This window comes from Antechinus flavipes, chromosome 1, assembly GCF_016432865.1.
Source record: "Antechinus flavipes isolate AdamAnt ecotype Samford, QLD, Australia chromosome 1, AdamAnt_v2, whole genome shotgun sequence".
In the NCBI taxonomy this organism is placed as follows: domain Eukaryota; kingdom Metazoa; phylum Chordata; class Mammalia; order Dasyuromorphia; family Dasyuridae; genus Antechinus; species Antechinus flavipes.
In genome coordinates this window covers 225,021,361-225,042,938 of record NC_067398.1, presented here as the reverse complement: position 1 = coordinate 225,042,938, position 21,578 = coordinate 225,021,361, and the positions used below count along the sequence as shown (strand labels likewise).

Genomic DNA, 21,578 nt, shown 5'->3' with positions numbered 1-21,578 from the left:
TTCTATTAAAAAATGTTTTAAAAATTGGAAAATGAAATTACACCCACATAGCTCCAGCTTTGGTACATTCCTTTGGGCACTTGAAGATTTTCATATTTTCACAAACAGGCCTCTCACACATGGTTTTTTTTTTTTTTTTTTTTTTTTTTAATGCTGGGAGGGAAAAAACAGTATAAAGGTCACACTTGAACATTAGGGTGGTGTTTTTTTTTTTTTTTTTAACAAAAAGATGGCAGAGATTTCTTAGTAATTACTATGTATATTGGTATTATATTAAAAATAATAACATAGACATAATATCTTTTGTGTACATTAGGACTGTATATCTGTATGTCTAGTTGATACTTAACAATTCAGGCTCTTTTATAAGTCTGTTTATAAGGCATGAAGTTGCTCATGTTTTGTTTAGCCAAAAGGACAAAATACTGCCAGCAGTATGTCTGGAATGTTATTTACTTGGTGCATTTCTGTGGTTTTCCCTTTTAGCATTGTACATGTCAGAGCTAGGGGTCATTTACTTAAAAATGACCAAAGTGATATACTGGCACTGTACAGTTAAGCTTCTCAACAGAAGTGTTTTTCTCAATAAAAAAGATGGGTCATTTCTCTGCCTCACTTCATTTTCTTTTCTTTTAACTTTTTTCTCTCCTTTTAATCTGCCTTACTTTTGGCAGGATTTGAGGAGGTGCTGTTTATTCTTGCTCCTTTGTCCTTGACTCTCCTCCCTGTACTTTCAGTCATTTCTGGCAAAATCTCCTGTGATCCTAGTTAATTGTGCTTCATTTGCATGCAGGAACTATTATTGTTTCAAATCTGGGCTTACCTATTTTGGCACACCCAACTGTATTTTCCATTGAACGCTCAGATCTGAATGGTTGGACTTCTTGCAAAGGAAATAGAGGTGGGGTTTTCCTTAATCATAAGCAAAGGAGCGAGGGAGAAACTGCCAAACAGTGTTGACTTGGGCAGGGTCTACATGATAGCAAACACATGTCTTCTAAAGGAAATAACCAGTGCACACAGATGTGGGCTTAATTTCTTAACATGGGAATGTATCTAACTGGTTTGTTCTGCTTATTGAGGGGAGATAGTTTAGACCACATGCTTCCTAGGGGGTTGCAAAAGAGTTGTGTGTAAATGAGAATAAAGTTACCCCATTGAAAACAACCCCTGAACCTCTCTCTTCATTTTCTCCTTTCACCCACCCCACCTCTGCTTCCAATCAGGATATTCAGATAAGAGTATAAAACTTGTAAAGGTTGTAACAAACCTGGAAGTTTGGTCCAGGTGTTGGGGCCTCTCTTCCACACTTGTATGGGTTGACACACAGTTTTGCCTGTCTTATCCTTTTTATATCATGTGGATATACATAAACAGATGGGAGAAATATTTTTGGTCAAATGATAGAGTACACTTGGAAATGCTTTCTTTATATAGAACTGGTCTTCATGTGTGCTTTTGGAAAGTTCATATATTCTGGAGCACCTGTTGGTTTGTCAAGTTGATAACTATCCCCAGTGTAAAATGGAAACTTTATTATTTTTTCTTATTTTTCCTTTTGCTCTATAAAACTTCTTTTAAAAAATCAATAACAACAACAAAACGACCTTTTTTTTGGCTCTAGGATCCTTGATTATCCATTTGATAGTCACATATTCACACCTACCTTTCTTTTTACTGTCCAGATTTCAGTGGATGCAAAACTAAATCAACCTTGTAATTTTAAACTGTAAAACTTTGGTTTAGGTTACTTATTATAGGTAATAGTTGTTTGATGACTGATACCACTGCTTGGCAGAAATGTTAGCCTGAATCACTGCCAAGGAGCAAACTGCAGCCTTATTTCTAAAAAAATATCTGAGCTACAAAACTATTTATCATGATCTAACATGCATGTAGTAATAATAGGTTGACAAGGCTAATAAAGCATACATATTTAATATAGACATGAGTTGCAGGTTCTAACAGGAGTGTAATGTATTTTGTCCTTCATTATACACAGCCCACACATCATCTTCCTGTCTCAGAGTGTCTTACCTGGAGGGAGCCATCTCTGTGGAACACGCCTTTGCCATGAAATTGCTCATGCCTGGTTTGGTTTAGCAATTGGGGCTCGAGATTGGACTGAAGAATGGTTAAGTGAAGGGTTTGCCACTCATTTGGAAGACGTATTTTGGACTGAAGCCCAAAAGGTGCGTATGTGTGATACCATCCATCTCAGGAGAAAGTAGCTTTGAGACCATATTTGCATATTAGGGAACTAGATATGCTGAAGAAGAATCAGCAGTGTATACTTTAAGGAATGCCAAGGTAACTCAGTTACTTTAGGATCAGAGATAATCTAGCAAGAGTCCAGAGGAAGAAGTTACAGGTTGAAGTGGTACTCCTTATTGAAGGAGTATTAGCATGGTCTAGCAGTGAGCACTTTACATGGTGTGAAACAGACCTGGGTGCATTTCCCACTTATAGCCTTGCTAGTTGTGTACACTATGGGCATCACTCAACATCTTTAAATTTCAGGAACCTGAGACTTAGGGCAGGGCAAGGGAATTATATATAGTATCTGTCTCACAGTGTTGTAAGACTCAAATGAGATCATGTATATAACAGCAAACTTGAAAATGGTTTTTAACATCAGCTGTTATTATTCCTTGTCAACTTAATAACAATAGAGAGGTATGCTGTGTCAAGACATGACTGGCAACCTCTCAATACTTGTCAGACTAGGTGACTACTATTTCTGGTGATTCATGTGGGTAAAAAATGATATTCCCAGAACAAACCTAAAAAATATTTGCTGAATATTATGATGTCGCAGTTAATAAACTCAGGGTATTAGAAGATACAGGGAGAGTTTTTATTTCTATTGTCAGTCAAAGGTAAGGATTTTAGAAGAGAAAGGCAGATGTAGAAAGGGAAGAAATGGTTAAAAAGATGATGTTGAGAATGATATTTGGGTTTCCAGATCACAGAGATGTACATAACATGAGCTGGTTAGGATGAATTTGCTTGGTGTCTTGCAAATCTATTCAAATGGAATTTCATAGAAAGTAGCCAGTTGCATCACAGAGAGAATAATAGCAGTTGAGATGCCCCCAAATTTACAGAGAACAGTATATAAAAAAGGAACCATAGCAATAATATATTCATACTCTCCAACCTATGTGAAATAAAGTTTTTGTAACATAAAGACCCAGCAGAAGAAATCAAAATCATGTGGGAAAAGATTAGTTATGTATCAACCCTGTTAACCTATCTGCTACTGGAGTTATCCTAAAGTTGCTTGAAGTAAGCCTAGAGGATGAGCATACTTCCTAATACTTTTATTCAATTTCAAAAAGCTGTTGTTTTACCATTTTACACAAACTCACAGAATATTAAACATGAAAGAATACTTGCATGATAACAACTATTTCTATTCAGACAGAAATCTGAATCCTCAAAAAAGAAGAGAGAAAGAAGAAAACAATAATAACAATATAAGCAATTGGTTAACAAATAAGCATCAAAGAAATGGCCAAATCATACGGATTTATGATTGAAATGTAAGAGGTTATGACAGCAATTCAGAATAATCTTCACCAGAAAATGCAGGTAGATTATTATTTTTAAAAGAGCTTCAAATTAGTGATTAGTACAGATTATGCAACTCATCACTATAGCATATAAACATTTAGCACCTATTGAATACCCAGTGAGACAGGATTTGGTAGTAGAATTATGTAGTAGAAGTGCTTTTACAAACTAACTGACAACACATATACTATAAATATCTCTGATAGAATGCAAATTCTTTTGAATTCAGATTCATTCTTCTATATATTCCCAATTTCTGGCATAGTAACTGACCCATAAAAGGTATTTAATAAATGCTTATCCACTGATTGAAATACAGATATCAAAACATCTTTGATCATTCAATATGTAAACTGTGCTATAAAAAGGACATTATCAGAGATATAACTATTGCCAGTAATCACCCGGAGATGACACTGATTTATAAACAAGTAAGAACAATGTTGTGATATATTATGTCTGAGAGATTTCTGCAGTAGTTATATCTGTGTTTATGTCTGTCATATGTCCATGATTATTTTCATTTTGTTGCTATTATTATTATTATTATCTTTAGCTAGTATTTACATAGGGCTTTAAGGTTTATAAGGGGCTTTTATAAACGTTCTCTCATTATATCCTTACAACAATCCTGGGAGTTGGATACTGTTATTATTCCCATTTTTACAGATGAGGAATTTGAAGCAAACAGAAATTCAATGACTTGGCCAGGATCACACAGTGTCTGACAAAGGAATCACGTCCTCCTGACTTCAAGCCCAGCATTCTATCTACTGCTCTATTGGCTGCCCAAGTTATTTGAGATTAGCTCTCCCGATCTCACCCAGAGTAGTATAGTAGCCATTCACAAACCCAACCCCACTATTGATTACCATGGGACCTTTCTGATCTGTGCCAGTTTACCCCATTTTTAGATACCCTGGTGTTCCCAATTCCTGGGAACTTACCATACTGATAAGAGACTTAGTGTATACACCCTATCAGGTTAGCCCACTGCAACTAAGAACTCAAGGCTCAGTAGATCTACTCTCTTTAGTATGCCCAGCAGCACACCTGATCTAGGAGAGTAATATTTTTAATAAATGTCACCATACCAAATATTCATAACCTTAAAACTACATGAAGTAAACAAAAAAAAATTCAAAATATAGAAATCTAACAGAAAAAAAATTTAAAACCTGTAGAAATTTCTTCTATTCTGTATGCACCTGCAATTGACACAACGATACTTTGCCAGAACTGACAAGTGAACCAAAGGCAGTTATTTTATCAACCTGTGCAATAATCTTCATAACACATTCAATATTGTAAAAAAAAAATGAAATACCAGGACAACTTTTCCTAGGACTATTTCTATCTAAACTCTATTGAAAAGAAAGAGAAGAATCAGAGAATGATAATAAATAATAACAATAACTGACATTTAGTGCTTTAAACTTTGTAGTACTTTTTAGCTTTATCATCTCATTCAGTAGGAGCCAAGGCTTCAGCTGTTTCTCCACAAATCCACAAAGTACGATTGGTTAAGTAAGATTTGACCTTCTGGGTATCACTGAGATGAGACCTTTATTTGGAATATATCTCTGCAAGCACATATTTTATTTAAAAAAAAAAGTAGATGGAGAAGGTAAAGTAGCATTGTGTATTAAAAAGATGTATTCATGTGAGGAAATCCAGGAACTAGAAGAAAACATGGTGATAGTGTTTGGCTGAAGAATCAACTGAGGCAAGAACAAAAGTGATATAGCTATCAGAGTTCATTATAGACCACCTGGGCAGAAGGAAAATATAGTCAGTAAATGTAAAGAACAGCTTGCAAGACTGTCACACAGCCTTAACATAAGAGTGAAAGGATTCAGTTATTCAAACATTTACTGGAATTGGCTTTCTGCCAAAATCAGAGCAGCAAATAATTTCTTGTCTTAATTATTCTTCAAAAGTTAGAAGAACCTATAAGGAAAATCACATTTGGTATCTGATTCCTAAGAATAAGGAGAAATTGATTGCTTAAGATGAAGTTATGGGAACCTTCTAAGAGAATGAGAATATATAGTTAATATATATCTATTAAGTGCTTACTACATGACTTGCACTGTGCTTAGTGCTAGAAGTGAGTAGATAGGTAGGAAGAGTACCTGAGAGAATGTTGTCTTAGAAACCTAAAGAATATAAAGGGAAAAGGGATAACCAACAGTGTCAAAGGCTATAGAGAGGTCAGAGAAAATGAAGATTGAGAAAAGGCGATTGAATCTGACAACCAAGAGATTACCAATTTCTTTCTCAGTTTTTTTTCCTTCTTGATTCCATTTTGTGCAGCAATTTAACTATATAAATATGTATACATATATTGGATTTAACATATATTTTAACATATTTAACATGTATTGGATTGCCTGCCATCTAGGGGAGGGGATGTGGGAAGGAGGGGATAATTTGGAACAAAAGGTTTTGCAAGAGTCAATATTGAAGAATTACCCATGTGTATGTTTTGTAAATAAAAAGCTTTAATTTAAAAAAAAGAGAGAGAGAGAGATTATCAGTAGCCTTAGAAAGAACAAATTCAATGGAACAGTGAGATGAGAAGCCAGATTCTAAAGAATAAGTAAAAAGAGAGTGAGAGAAGATAAACACATCAGAAATGGACTTTTCAATGTGGTTAACCACAAAAAGCAGAATACCTAGATATCAGACTATAGTTAGTTGGAATGGAAGAATGAAGTAAGGATGAGAGGAAATAAGGGCATATTTGTAAGCAATAGGAAAAAATCCAGGAGATAAGGAGGGATTGAAGAGAATTGATAAAGTGAGGATAATAAGGGGGAAGGGAAAGAGATGGGTTCAAATAGGATTATTGGGCCAAGTAGTAGGCTTTGCTCTGGCAAGGCTAAGATCACCTCTTCATATGAAAGGTCTGAAGAAGATAAAAGCAGAAGAAATTTGAATATTAGGAGATAAAGAAGAAGAGAAAAGGAGTTCATGAAGGTAGCTTCATTTTTTTTCTATAAAGTATGAACAAGAATCTATCATAGACCTCTTAGAATTTGTGATAAAGAAAACTGCTCATGATGTGGCATATACTGGGAGAAAAGATTTCAGAGGATTCAAATAGAAAAGATATTTTAGATCTAATGAATTAAAATTCTTCAGGCAAAGTTGGCCAAAGAGAGATTAAAAAGGTTTTAAAAATTAATTTCTGAAGATACCTCATGGAATAATGCTTACTGAGGAGAAAAAAATTATGTGAGGGGAGGCAGTAGAGGGGCATCTAAAGATATTGATTTGAATGTTCAGGGGACTCATCAACTTACTTAAAATTTTAAAAGTTATGTACAAAAATTTGAATCAAGAGCATACAATGGAGGATGATGTGGTCATGTAAGATTAGTGTCAGAAACAGTAAAATTCAGAGTGAGCTGAGACCAGTAAAGAAAGTTAAGGTTGACAAAAATGAATTTTATCTTTTATTTTTTAAAGCTACAATAGGAAAAAAAAAGGCTAAGATAATAATAACTGACTGGAGGGGATGTAGAATTGCTTGGTTTTTATTTTACTTCCCTTTTCTTTGCCAAAGTGAAATCTAGTCTTTGGACTAAAAATAACTGATAGAGTTAGAGCAAGCACCTCACCTCCCTTAATTAGTGCAAGTCATCTGGCCAAAAACAACTACATTAGCGTATTGGAAGAACTGACATCTATGATTATTGAATCACTATGATTGATTTTTGAAAGAATATCAGAAAAGTTATGCATCACAGAATTGGAAAGGGGCAAATGCTATCCAAATTTTCACAAAAGGGAAAAAATGAATTCTGCAGAATACAGTTCAAGGGGCTTCAATTTCTGGCAAAACTCTAAAATCTTTTTAAAGGGATACTTTATGAATGTTTAGAAAATGACACAGGAGTCACAGATAGTAAGACTAGCTAAGTCCCAATTAATAAATCCTTTCATGAATCCTTTTAGAAGGTATCATGTATTTGAATTCGAGTTATTTAAAGTTATAATTCTATAAAATATGGTCATTGGTTTCAGCCCAGTGGAATTAAGCAAGACAAATGTAAATAACGCAACCACTTAGGGATTCATTATTTGCACTAACCAGGCCCTAGCTTTACATTAAGGATAATTCTTTTTTGACAGGATTACTGGACTGGTAGATCAAGAGCATGCTACAAATATGGCTTAATTCAGTTTTAGCAGAGAATTTGGCAAAGTCCCTCAGGCTTGTGGGAAAATGGAGCACTGTGAGTTGAACACCAGTACAATTAGGTGGGATTAAGAAGGGGTAGAATGACTATTCGTCATTAATGTTTGGATGTGATCTTAGAAGAGAGTCTCTAGCAGTATTCCTCAGAGATCTATGCTGTTAAATGAATATTTTATGGATATTTATGAATGATTTGAAGAAAGGCATAAGAGATATCCTTATCAAATTTGCAGGTAACACAAAGCTAAATGGGATTGCTAACATATTGGATAACCAAATCAGCATGCAAAATAATCCTATCAGGCTAGTACATTTGGCCAGACCTATGACTATGAGAACAAATTTAAAGTTTTACATCTGAGTTTTGGTTTTGTTTTTTAAATCTAGGATATGGGAAGTGTGGTTAAATAACAGTTCTTCTGAAAAAGATCTGTGGGATTAGTGGACTATAGAGTCAACCTGAATTAACATGGTACCTGTGGTAGCAAAGAATTCCAATTCTCTCTTAATCTGCCATGAATAAAAAAGTGGCTAATGGTCCTCCTGTACTCTGCTTTGGTCAGGTCACATCTGGAGTATGTATTAATTATTGGGCTTCAGATTTTAAGAAAACAATGATAAGCTTTATACTAACTAGAGGAGGGCAGATGGATGGTGAAAGACTGAAAAATGATTCTGTGTACCATTTAACTTAGAAGAAAGAAGACTTAAGGGGTTTAAGGGCATGTGATAGTCTTCAAGTATTTGAATGGCTATAATAGGGAAAGGAAGATTAAATATGTTCTATCAGATCCCTGATAGCTGACCTGAGAGCAAAAGAGGGAAACTTCCTGGCTGCTTTGGAAGGCAGTGATTTCCCTCTCACTAGAGAGCTTTAAGTAAAAGTTGGTTGACCACTATTATTGAGGTGGGGATTCTTTTTCAGGTATTATTTAGATTGGAAGACTTCCAAAACTGGAAAGATGGACTTTTTTGGAATACCAGCAAAGAACTCCCACCATTAGGTTTTGGAGGCCTTCTTGGGATTTATAAGAGAACATTTAACATGGCAAGGCATCTTGAGAATGAAAGGTGCCAATAAGGATTATGGCTTACTGCTAGGCTCAGAAAAAACTACCACAGGAAAACGTGAAGAGACATATTGCCGGATACTTTTAGAGAAAAAGTAAAAATAAACCATTCACTCTCATCCAGACAGGCAAAAGGACAAGAAATCCATAGGGAGACAAGTGCAGAACTATCTCCCAACTGCTTAAGAGATCTTTGATGATGCCATTGGGGTTTAATTTAGAGCTACAAGAGATCATTGTGTCCAACTCCCTTATTTTGCAAATGTGGAAACTGAGTTCTCGAGAGATAGTGTCCCACCCAAGGTCAAAGATGGAGTAAGTGGCAGAGCCAGAATATGAACCCGGTCCTCAGGTTCCCAGATCTAGCACTCTTTCTATTCTGCCCCACCAACATACTCTCTATTTCCCAACTACTATCACAATCCTTTGAGCTCCTCATGAGTGAATGTGTAGAGTGGGTGAGAGAGACAGACAAGAAGTTGTGATGAATAGTCCCCATATAATATATATGGTACCATATAGTATGATCTACTCTGAATTGCAACTGGATCTCATTCCAGGTGGGATAGGACTGTGTACAACTACCTAACTCATTGGCACCAGAACTAAAAGGCACTTCTTCCTTTCTCCTTCCCTCCTTTCCCTTCCCTCTCCCCGTCCTTCTCTCTCTGTCTCTCTCTCTTTCTCTCTCTCTCTCTTCCCCTCTTCCTTTTCTCTCCCTTATTCCTTATTAATCTCTTTTAATTTTACAATTTTACCATCTTTTCTCACTACTGTACTTGAAGTGCCAAATTTGGCAAAAGCAGGATAGAGTTCAGATAACATTGTGTCAAAACTAATGGATAACAAATGCCCATTTTGGAGGGATGGGGAAGCTTTTATTTCCAGAGGTTTATGAAACAATGAGAAAATATTTGTTTCTAAACGTTAGGAATTTTTTTCTTACCAATAGACAATTCTATTACCATCCATTAGCAAGATTATAAGTGTATAGCATAGTGCATCATAATGACTGCTGCAGAGGTTGAAGTAATGGGGCAGGGTGATAGAGCAGCCAGCCTTTTCCCATAATGAATGCAGGCAGTAAAAGTTCTCTGGTTTATATGCAAACAAAATAGTCTGGGTTTCATTAGCCAGTTCCACTGTAAACAGTTCTTCACAAAATGAGATTTAGGAAAGTAGAAAGGAAATGGAAGGGCCCTTCCCCATCCAACACAGGAAGACAAAGAAAGGAAAGGGATGATGGAATCAGGCCACAGATGGCACCTTGGTGTGGATAATGAAGCCACAAAGAGCCAGGTAGTGGATGTCAGGTACTGTGCCACATATTCATCTCACTTATTGCCCATTCCCTGGGGTTTAAGAAAACATTCCTATCTTAATCCTCAGGCACAGGCTCCCTTTTGGCCTGTTATTTTACCTTTCCAATCCACTGCTTTGTTTTGAAACAAAGGGAAATATTCCCTCAAAAAACTATTGACCCAGATTGGGGAGAGGAGAAGGGGAACAGCAAAGAGTGACTGGGTTTTGTTGTTGTTTATGTTATTTGTTTTCTTGTTTTTGTATAATAAACAGCTATCATATGATGAAGCTAAGGAGCAGCAAGAGTTGAAGGCTTTGCTCAGATGGCGCAGACTTCGAGATGAAGTACAGAACTCCTCAGAAGAGATGCAAGTGTTAAGGTAAAAAAAAAAAAAGTTATTGTGTAATTTTTTAATCTTTTTTCCCTTTCCCTCTTTTCCTTCCCCAAAGGATATCTCTAAGTCATCTGATTAAATCTGTTGTTTCCTTTTGAAATTAAATTGAACTGGGTTACTCATCCTCTTTGTGATGTGATTTTTTTTTTTTAAAGGCTTACAATGTGAGGGTTTCATATAAAATTTTCCTAGTGCCTCTGTTCAGGAAATAGTGAGAGGTCACTTCCTGACCAATGATCCTTGTTTGAGGTTCTAATAGTCACTTATGTGGTGGCTAAAGCATGTGAAAGAATAGGTTGTGGGGGACTGGCAGACAGTAATGCTTTGGAACGAAAAGAAAAAAATCTTTAGAAAAACTATTGATTCAAAAATATGTTTAGTAATAACAGATGTTAGTTTCAATGGGGCATTTTGTCTTGGATAACTCCCAGCAGAAATCAGAGTTTAGGCTTCTGCTCACCTCCTGTTTAGTTCAGACCAACAGTATTCCACATCTTTTTCTAGATTGCCCTAGCTTCTTTGATCAGATAAGAATTGTCTCTGCTCTCTTTTTCTTTCTTCTCTAAGTTTTCATTTCCTTCAGTAGAATTAGATGTGGGACAGATAGGCAGTTATCTGAGAGCCTGTGTCTTTGGCTGGAACGGCTAAGAGGTGGCCAAAGACCTTTCTCCCTCTCCTTCTAAGGTGGCTGTGGTTGCCCTAACAGCAAGAACAGCTGACCCAGCTTTCTGGTCCAAGGTTTGTGGGCTGAACTCAATAATTAGGATTTTGTAGAAAGTAGACAGAACCACACAGTTTAATTTTAAACTCTTTTCTGTCCTACAGATTCTCACTGGCATTGGCAAGGCACATTTAGCAAAGGCCTTTTATATTTTCCCCAACACACAGAAGCCACTGCTCTATCATTTTTTTTCCACAAACTTATTCTATTTTCACTTCTATGGCACTCAGTTTGTACTCTAGAAACAAAAGTATTAGAATCTGATGTCTCAGCCCTCTCTGACTTCTGAGATATAATAAAAAGATCAAACTTTGAATTCTGTTGTAGGGTACAGTGAGCTCATGCTTATTCAGACAAAATTTGAAAGAAAATTCAACCCCTCTTGGTTCTTTTAATTGCCATATTTGAGCTTAGGACAGAGCTCTGACTTTTATTAGTCAAGTTGGGCAAAATACTTAAGATGAAGCATCAGGTTCTGGGAGAGGTATTTAGAATGTGAAAAACTCACATATAGGCATTATAGCCACAAGGGGCCCTTTATTTTTGTAAAAAGGCACACTGGTTAATCAAAATGATTAATTAGTGGTTGTGAGTGAAGGGAATCCTGAATAAGGGTGGGATCTTATGAATTAGGGAAAATTCCTAGTGAAGAACAAACTTGTATGCATATTATGTCTACATTAGCAACTGCATGATGGGACAGCAGGAAATAGTGTATACTGATACAGAATAATGAAGATGCTTTAGCCATAAAGGACCAAATTTGTAGGACAAGAATGTGTCTAGTAGGAAAAAAAGGGTCCCTTATCTGATTTGGTGAGTTGAGGAAGCCTTAGTCATGCTGACAAGATAAAAAGCAGTCCTAGGAATTTGGTCTTCCTTTGTTGTGTGATAAGATTGTCAGTGGGAACAGGATTAGAGTTCACATCATTCCTGACAATGGCTATACCACATTACTTAGACTTTTGATTCTTAGTTTCCTCATATGTAAAATGGGGACAATATTTTTAGTACCTGTCTCATGGGGTTTGTAACTGTCAAATGAAATAATGTATGTAAGGTGCTATTCAAAACCTTAAAACTATAAAAATATTAAGTTATTATTATTGCCTGTTCATTTTGAAAATCAGCATGAAAGAATAAAATATCTTTAGACTAGAGAACATAGACCTTTTTAATAGCAAACATAGCTGTTCATTTGTTGACTGAATGTACAGGAATTATTTTTTTTACGAATTTATGCTAATTAATTTTGATGTTCCTGATCCATGGACCATAGTTGTCCATGATGGTTTTTTGGCAAAAGCTCAGTGGGTTTGCCATTTCTTTCTCCAATGGTTCCAGTCATACTTTTGTCAGGCAATCTGAAGTTAAGTGACTTGGCCAGGACCATGGTCAGTGCCCGAGGCAAGACTTGAACACACATCTTATTGATTCCAGACCTAGTGCTCTTTCCATTGAGCTACCAGTTCCCTTTGTGCTAACTAGAATCTAAGCATTTTTTGAAGATTTGATAAGCAGCATCATAAAAAGTATATATATAAGGTAATAATTTTCAGTCAGAAATGGACCTACATTCATCATGGATTTTATGGTCTGCCCTAAGGTAAATCCAACTATTGAGGTTGGGAAGAAGACCCCACAAATTTGGGGTCACAGACCAGTATCACAAGGTGTCTCAAAAGAATTTGCAGGCTTGAACCCATATCCAAGTCAAGAGGCAAAGTTATTGTAATTGTAATGCCATTACACAGCAGATTGAATTTCCAGAAGGAATTAGTAGAGAAACAGAAGTAAGGAGACACATTTATCCAGCTTTTTATGATTGACATGCTAATTCTGTGGCCCATAGGTAGAATGGAGGAGTGGTCTCCAGAATTTGGTTATCATTGACCAACAGATTATCTATCTGACAGTCAGCAATGAACTGAAGAGTGGTCTTTGGAATCAGACACACTGTCAGAACAATAGCATTCCTAGATTGGGGGATGGGGCGCAAAGCCAGAGGACTTTGGAATAAGATAGATTGCCAGAATAGAAGTCCTCCAAGGAGACCCCAGAACCACTGCTATATTTCCCTAGAAGCTATACCATAAGACAACTGTCCGGGCTTCTAAGAGGGCTGCCTTGCAAAGAATCAGGAAGTTGCCAGAAATAAAAGTTAAAAAGCCTCAATTAGTGTCTATATGTGTACATGTACATAGCATGGAAATGGAACAATCCTTCCTCAGCATGCTCCAGATTTGATGTAGTGTTCTAGATTATTGTAGTGATACAAATACAACTTAATCCCCTATACAGCACATCCTTTACTAATAGACCAGGAATTATAAATTAAGTAGCAAAGCTTAATTGGGACAGAATAGCAAGTAACAAAGGAAATCCCTCACCTTATATATAAAGAGTACAGTCTCCTGCAGATCCCCAGAATTTAGAATTTTCCTTGGCTGGAACACCCCTTTATCTGCCATAACTGACTATACCTCCTAGTTCATTCCATCCAAAACAGCTAAGTCTCTGCTCTAAAGTTACCACTTGTGGCCTTTTTTCCCCCCAGAATTGTTACTGCTGTCATTTGCTTCTAAGCGGCCTTTGCACAGAGCTGAAACCCTCAGCCAGAACTGTCTTTGGTTAGGAGGTTTCTTCCTTAAAGGGAACATTATTGCTCTTTTGTGAGACTGCCAGCCTAAAACATTAGCCCAGGGCTAATCAACAAATTTCATCTCTTTTATTAGTCAGACCCATAACTTGGAAAAGAGTCCCTCTGCTCAGGATCTTCCCACCACCCCCATCACCCTCCATTCCCTCCCATCTCTTCCAACTCTCTACCCTCTACTCCTTGGAGAATTCTTGAGGGATCTTTTGATATTTAGATTGGGGTAAGGAAATTCCTTTCTACTCCTACCTGGCTCCTAGCCAGGGTAACATCAATTATCTTAGATTTGCCAGGGTTATGCAAATTATCCTATAACTTGAACCAGCCTTCAAGAGGCAGTTAGCTGTGTTGAAGGGGTCAGTAGATCTTTACATTCCTGTAGTTTTGCCTAGGTTGTGGTCTTCCTTATATACAGATGCATAAATATTCACATGTATATTTTAAACCCTAGGAAAGAATCTCATTGAGAGAGAATACCTTGATCAAGAATACTGCTTTTTCAAAACAAAACCAAAGTTTTAAAGTAACATACCTATGGGGGAAAAATAATTAACTTTTTTGCATATATAGAATTAGTATTTGTTTTAGATCAAAGTCAATGCAAAAACAAATGTAGGAAACAGACTTCTTTGAAAGGCCCAGCCACTCTATTGCTCCCCTTTATTCAATCTAAACCCATTCAGAAAGCATTTATGAGGAACCTACTATGTGTCAGGCACTAAGGGATGCCTCTTGTGTTCTCCCAAATATTTGTTTTTGCATTGATGATGATTAAAAAAAAGTACTTTTTAAATCTTGAAGTGCTTATATAATAAGTGCTACCTATTATTGTTATTATCATATTGAATTCTTCCATTAAGAAGCTGTTCAGTAATTTCAGCTGCCCCTGGCTAATTTTACAGATGAGGAAACTGAGGCAAACCAGGTTAAATTAAGTAACTTGCCCAGGGTCACACAGCTATTGATAAAGTGTCTAAGGCCAGATTCAAACTCAGGAAGAGGAGTCTTTCTAACTCCAGGCCCAGCACTCTATCCACTGAGCCATCTAATCATGTCCTCCTCTTCCCCAATTAAACTTTGTTCTGTTAAAAAAAAAATAAAAACAAAAAACTCAAATGCTTCATGATAGGAATAATAGTAACAATGGATTATGTGTAAAGCATAGCTACCTTGTATGTAGATAGCTTGGGCATTTTAACCCTTTTTTATAGGTAAAGAAACTTTCTGGAGACCACACAGATAATAATGACACAAATAATAAGATAAATAAATAGAAACTTGGTTCTGAGGCTAAATCCAATGGTGTTGTTGTTGGGTTTTTTTTCCTGTCCCATGCTTTTCTCTTGGGTGGCTATACAGAACATGAAATACTTATGTCTACAAATGAGAACAAATAGAGAAAGCCTGGGGCAAAATTATATCAGTGAAGTTTGTTTCAGGATCTCTGGGTTTCCCTTTTTGGTTTACTTATCCCACACCCTTACTCTGAGACATTCTGTACCTTCATGGTTTCTAATCTGCCCCCTCCATTCAAACTAGAAAAGATCTGATAGTGTCGTTTTTTTGGTTGTTTTTTTTTTTTTTTTTACTGGAACTTCTTTCCCATGACTGTGCTAATTCTCCCAATTATGTTATTTTTTAAAAAGCTCTTCATCCCCTATTACAGAATAAAAGATTCGTTGAAGGAATTTTATGTGGAAACTCCCCTTTTCTCCAGGTAGATAGATAATCAAAAGAATCACTTGCCAAAACAGGAAAAGCCAGGTGGAGCAAGGAGTGGGGGACTAGGTGGAGTGCTACTTTAGGATTTTCTTTGTTTGAGGAAGGGAAAAATGGAATTATGGAAGTAGAAAAGCCTATTGCAAATATTTCCACCTGTGAGGCTTAAAGTAGGAGAGTTAAAAGCACAGAAAGTCCAGTTGAAAAGCTGAAATCAGAACCCAGTTATGATGAGTCAACACTGATATGATTAATGAGTAGAGAAAAAACCAAATAAAAAGAGAAAAACTGAAACTCCACTTTAGCTATTTAAAAGTAATATTAATTATAATAATTAAAACAAAATATCCTTTTTATGCCTGATTGCCACATAGCATGATTATACATATCAATTTTTACTTATTTATTTTTCAATACTGGTTTTTTATTTTCAAAATATATACAAAGATAGTTTTCAACATTCATCCTTGCAAAACCTTGTATTCCCAATTTTTCTCCCTTCCTTCTCCTGCCCCCTCCCCTAGACAGCAAATAGTCCAATATATGTTAAACAATTCTTCTATATATATTTCCACATTTATCATGCTGCACAAGAAAAATCAGATCAAAAAGGGAAAAAAAATGAGAAAGAAAGAAAAAAAAAGCAAGCAAACAATAAAAAAAGAGTGAAAATACTATGTTGTGATCTGTATTCAGCCCCCATAGGCCTCTTTCTGGATGCAGATAGTTTTCTCCATCACAAGTCTATTGGAATTGACCTAAATCACCTCAATGCTGAAAAGAGCCACATCTATTAGAACTGATCATCACATAATCTTGTTGTTGCTGTGGATTGTACATATCATTAAATACATATCAGCTTAAGTTTGGTTTTAGTTTTATTTTAGCTACGTTCCTTATAAATGCATACTCAGTTTTTATAGATCATTTAGCATGACCGCCTACTCACAGCTTAAAAATATTAGAGGGAACATTTACTTCTTAATTATTAAAGATGTTTTTTGCCCACATCTTCTTTTTTTTAAGCTTTTTATTTCCAAAACATATGCACGGATAATTTTTCAACATTGACCCTTGCATAGCCTTGTGTTTTAGATTTTTCCCTCCTTCCACTCCCTCCCCCAGAAGGCAAGCAATCCAGTATATGTTATATATGTTAAAATATATGTCAAATTCAATAGATGTAAGCATATTTATGCAATTATCTTGCTGCACAAGAAAAAACAGATCAAAAATGAAAGAAAAATGAGTAAGAAAACAAAATTCAAACAAACAACAATAAAAAGAGTGAAAAGGCTATGTTGTGAACCACACTCAGTTCCCACAGTTCTCTCTCTGAGTGTAGATGGCTCTCTTCATCACAAGGTCATTGAAACTCTTTTGCCCACATCTTAATCCTGGTGTTCTCTCTTATGCATTTCTCATCCACCCTTGCTGCCTGGACAACATCAGAGCAAAATTGTCAAGAAATCAAAGTGTGCCTTGTCTGATTCCCTTCCTTGAATACCAGGCTTAATAGAAATTACTCTGCATTTCATCCTTTTCAGGGTGCTGTTCTCCCAGCTTATCTAACAAACTAATTTTTGTAAATTTAGCGGCTTTTCAGGGGTTAATATACCCTTCCTAGGGGACAAAGTATTGGGATAATGTGTAGACTTATCCTCATGAAAACATCTAGTTTCTGGATTTCAGCCTTTTAACAAACATCTAGAGTTTATCTCTCTGACTTTCTTTTGGTTGCTATTCATATCTTGGGGTTTTCTTGACAAATATACACGAGTGGATTTGCCATTTCCTTCTCCAGCTCATTTTACCTATGAGGAAATTGAGGCTTTTAGTGACTTGCCTAGCTATTAAATGTCCAAAGCCAGATTTCCAGGCCAAGCATTCTATTATCCCCTGTACCACCCAGCTGCCCCCTGAATTTCTTCCTCCCTTCTGTAAGGTCCCAGGGATGAAGTTACTTGATATTCTTCTCCGTACTCCTAATAATCCTGTCCCTTTTCAGTTAGATGAGGAAACTCCCTCTTAGAGTGTTGCCCATAGCACTGAGTGGCTGACTTATGTGATCTGAGTCATAAAGACAATATTTGTGTCTGAGGCAGGAATTGAATCTAAGTCTTTTGGTCTTAGAGACCACCTCTCCTTGTGCTATGTGTCCCATGGCTTCTCCATACTCTTTTTCTCTTTGGGGGCCCCTCTTTGTGTTTTAACTGACACCTTCAAAACCTCAAGGCAGAAGAATGATTATTGGTGGGAATTTCAGACATTATGGCAAATTGATGATATGGGAGAAGGGGAAGCAATCCCTCAACTACATATCTAGGAGGTTACTTACTCATTTTAGGTCAAAACTGTACTTATGATCGTTCTCCTTCATTGTTTATTTTTTTGGCCACTGTTCTAGCTGGAGTTTCTTTGAAATTCTCAACAAGTTCTTTTCACAAAAGACTTGATTAATAGGCATAACAGAGAAAGCACCATGATTCTTCCTGTCACCATTCATGTGTACTTGTCTAGATCTCTCTCTTTCTCTCTCTGCCTCTTTCTCTGTGTCCCTTTCTCTTTCTGTGTGTCTCTCTCTCCCTCTCTCTTACTTTCTCTTTCTCTGGCTCTGTCTCCTCCCTCTCTCTCCCTTTCCCTCTCCCCTCTCTCTTTCTCTGTCACCATCTTTCTCCCTATCTGATTCTCTCTGTCTCTTTTTTCTCTCACTTCTGTGTCTCTTTTTTAACTTCTCTCTGAAGTATATTCTGGCAGGCCCAGCAGGATCTAAGAGCTTACTGCTGCTTATTGTATGGTCTAAAGTAGCTCTCCATTGATTTTATTGTTTATGCCCTATTATCCTTTCCCTTTTCATTCTATATTCATTGTTCAAGTGAAACTCATGCTGAGAAGAGCTTTAAAATATATCATGCTAAAGAGACACTTACAAAGCAAGTATAATATCTGACATATGCTTTCCTCTTTAGATAGCTGCCAGCAATGTTCACATAATTCTTTATAAATGTATCTTTCCCTGCCTTCTAAGAGAATGCCTCATGTACTGACCACGTACATATCAGCTAATAATAGGGGAAGAAAAGCTAATTATTTAACTTTGCCCTTTGGCATAACTATAATACATATTCCAGAGAAGAAACATTGTGTGAAGATATATGATTTTTAAGTTTTGTAAGTTTTATTAAAAATATTGAGCAAAATTGTCATGAAAGCTAGCTGCCAACCTTCCTTGTATATATAGTTTCCATCCCTTAAATATTTTTCACAGATTTCACTTATAACTTTACAGGTCTACATTAGCAGCCTACCCTATTTAAATTTTAATCTATCTGTATTTTTTGTCCATATGTGACAATACACTTCTATGCAGATAGTAAACTTTGTACAGACAGCTAAGTGACATAGTAAATAGCACACAGGACTCAAAGTCATCAGAAGGACCAGTGTTCGAATCCAGCCTCAGATTATTTATGTGATTTTGGGCTAGTCACTTAAGTTGTTTTTGTTTCCTCAGCTATAAAATGTGGATAATAATAATACTTACTTTCCAGCATCATTTTATAATGATAAAATGAAATAATATTTGTAAAAGTATTTTGCAAATCTCAAAGTATTATATAAATGCTAGCTCCTTAGTAATAACAATAACTAACATATATAGCACTTACCGTGTGCCTGACAGTGTGGTAAATACTTTACAATTGTCATCTCAGTTGATCCTCACAACCACCTTAAGAGGTAGGTGCAATTACGATTATCTTATTTTAAAAAAGAAACTGAGGCAAAAAAAAAATATGTGAAATGGCTTGCCCGGGATTACACAGCTAGTAAGTGCTGGGGTTAGGATTGAATTAGGGTCTTCCTTATTCCAAACCTGTGTATTGCATACTACCTAGCTGCCTCATTTCTCATTATAATTATTTTCCTCATCTGAAATATGTACATAATACTATTTTCACTGTCTCTGACACACAGTTGTTGAGAGAAAAATATTTTATAAACCTTATATATAAAATAAATTTATATATAAATCAAAAATTATTGCTTATACACTTAGTATGTGTTCAGTATGGTGATGCTAAGATGTCTTAAGTGAGTTAGGAATGGAGAAGGGAGTAATAATATGTTGATATTACTCAATATGGAAACAATATGAAGGAAGACATAATCAAGGCTTAGGTGGCATAGTACAATACAGAGTGATGATCATGGGTTGGGCTTATTTAGGGAAGACTAAAGGAATTGGGTTTCTTCTGGGAAGAATTGTGAGCTAAGAATTAGTGAAGAGGATAATAATGAATAAAGGCATAATAAAGATGGGGAGGAGCAGGGAGTGGAGATGAGAAAGAATAAGGGGACTGCAGGAGAGGATCCATCTATATCAAGGTATACAGTATAATTAAAAGACAGGATTAGAATAGGGACAGGACCTATGATTTTATTAACTACAGAGAATTCCTCAATGAAGAAACCTTCTCTACCAGTGTTGGTCAGTATACTATACTGCAATTTATAGTTTTAAAGAATTGTCTTGAGCACTGAAAGATTAAGTGGTCAGCCCAAGATCACATACTATGTGTCCATAGCAGGACTTGAATTCAGTCTTCTTAGTTTTGAGTTTAGCTCTCAGTCCCCTATACCTCAATGTCCCTCCAGACCTCCAATTACTTCATATAATAGTAACTGCCTCCCCCCACCATGATATAGTCTCACCTCACAACATAACTTTGTAGAGCTATCTTATGATGTTGTTAGCAAATTTCTTTAGCAACATTAAATTCCAAGCAAGGATGGGTGCATAAATTTCTTAATTGGTTAGATACTGAATAAAGGTACTTGACACCATATCTAGGACTGACACTACTTCAGTTCCTTCAGAGAACCTCCTGCCTTGTCTATTCTACAGGTATGAACCCCTCACTCTGGGCTGCACTATATATTCATTTGTCATTCATTCTGGTCCCAGAAGATCTCATCATAATTCCTGATCTTTGGTTAAAAAAGGCCACTTTTCCTTCAGAATCCCACATATAGCTTGGAGTTAGCTCCTGGGTCCCTCTCAGGAATTTCTATTATTCTGGACCCCCTTCCTTACCTTGTTCCTGACTATTCTTCCCTTCTGACCTGCTTAATCACATTCACTAGACATATGTTAAAGCTGAGTCCACTTTTGGTTGGAAAAATGGTTAGCCATCTGAGGGTGAATTTTCACCACAGTGATTCAAAAAACTATTTTTAAAAAACATAGCAGAGTTGCAATGTATCTATATCCACAACAAAATCACAGATCATGCTCCTCAGATACAATATTCCATTTCCCTTCTCTCTCTGTGCCTGTCCTTTCTTGCCCTCATGGTCTTTTTGTTCTTCTCTACCTTTTAGTTTTCCTGACTTCTAAAAGATTAAATTCAAATCACAATTTCTGCAGAAAGTCCTTCCTGGTCTCCTCCTCTACTTCCCCTTTAAGATAATGTTTCATTTACTCTGCATGTATTTTGTATGTATCTAATGTTTTGCAAGTTATCTTCCCTATTAGAATGTAAGCTCCTATGAGGGTACAAACTATTTTAGCCTTTCTTTGTATACTCAGTGCTTATCACAGTGCCTGGCACATAAGTGCTTAATAAATGCTTTTTGATCGATAGATACTTAATAACAGGAGCTCATTTGTTTTTTATTTTTAATAAAACTATAAATCTCCTAATATAGAGCTTTCTTTTCTTATTTTTAGTAAATAATAAATTCAACATGTAACTTTCAAAGCTGTTTGGTTTATCTGTGCTTGCTTCTGTCCTTCCTTCTTTTCTCTTATCATTTAAGGCAAGATCCAACCCTCCCTCCTTCATTAATATCTCTGATATTAAGGACTAATAATTGCTGACATTTATGTAGTGTTTACTGTGTACTAGGCTTTATGTTAATTGCTTTACAA

At 36.2% G+C, this 21,578-nt stretch overlaps 1 protein-coding gene across 1 annotated transcript in view; it reads left to right on the top strand.

Moving 5' to 3' along the window:
• Window positions 1–21,578, top strand: part of AOPEP (aminopeptidase O (putative)) — a 448,257-nt gene that overhangs the window by 189,261 nt on the left and 237,418 nt on the right. The window contains exons 5-6 of the mRNA XM_051996910.1: window positions 2,003–2,192; window positions 10,429–10,535. Coding sequence (XP_051852870.1) covers window positions 2,003–2,192; window positions 10,429–10,535 — 297 coding nt within the window. The remainder of the gene's footprint in view (window positions 1–2,002; window positions 2,193–10,428; window positions 10,536–21,578) is intronic.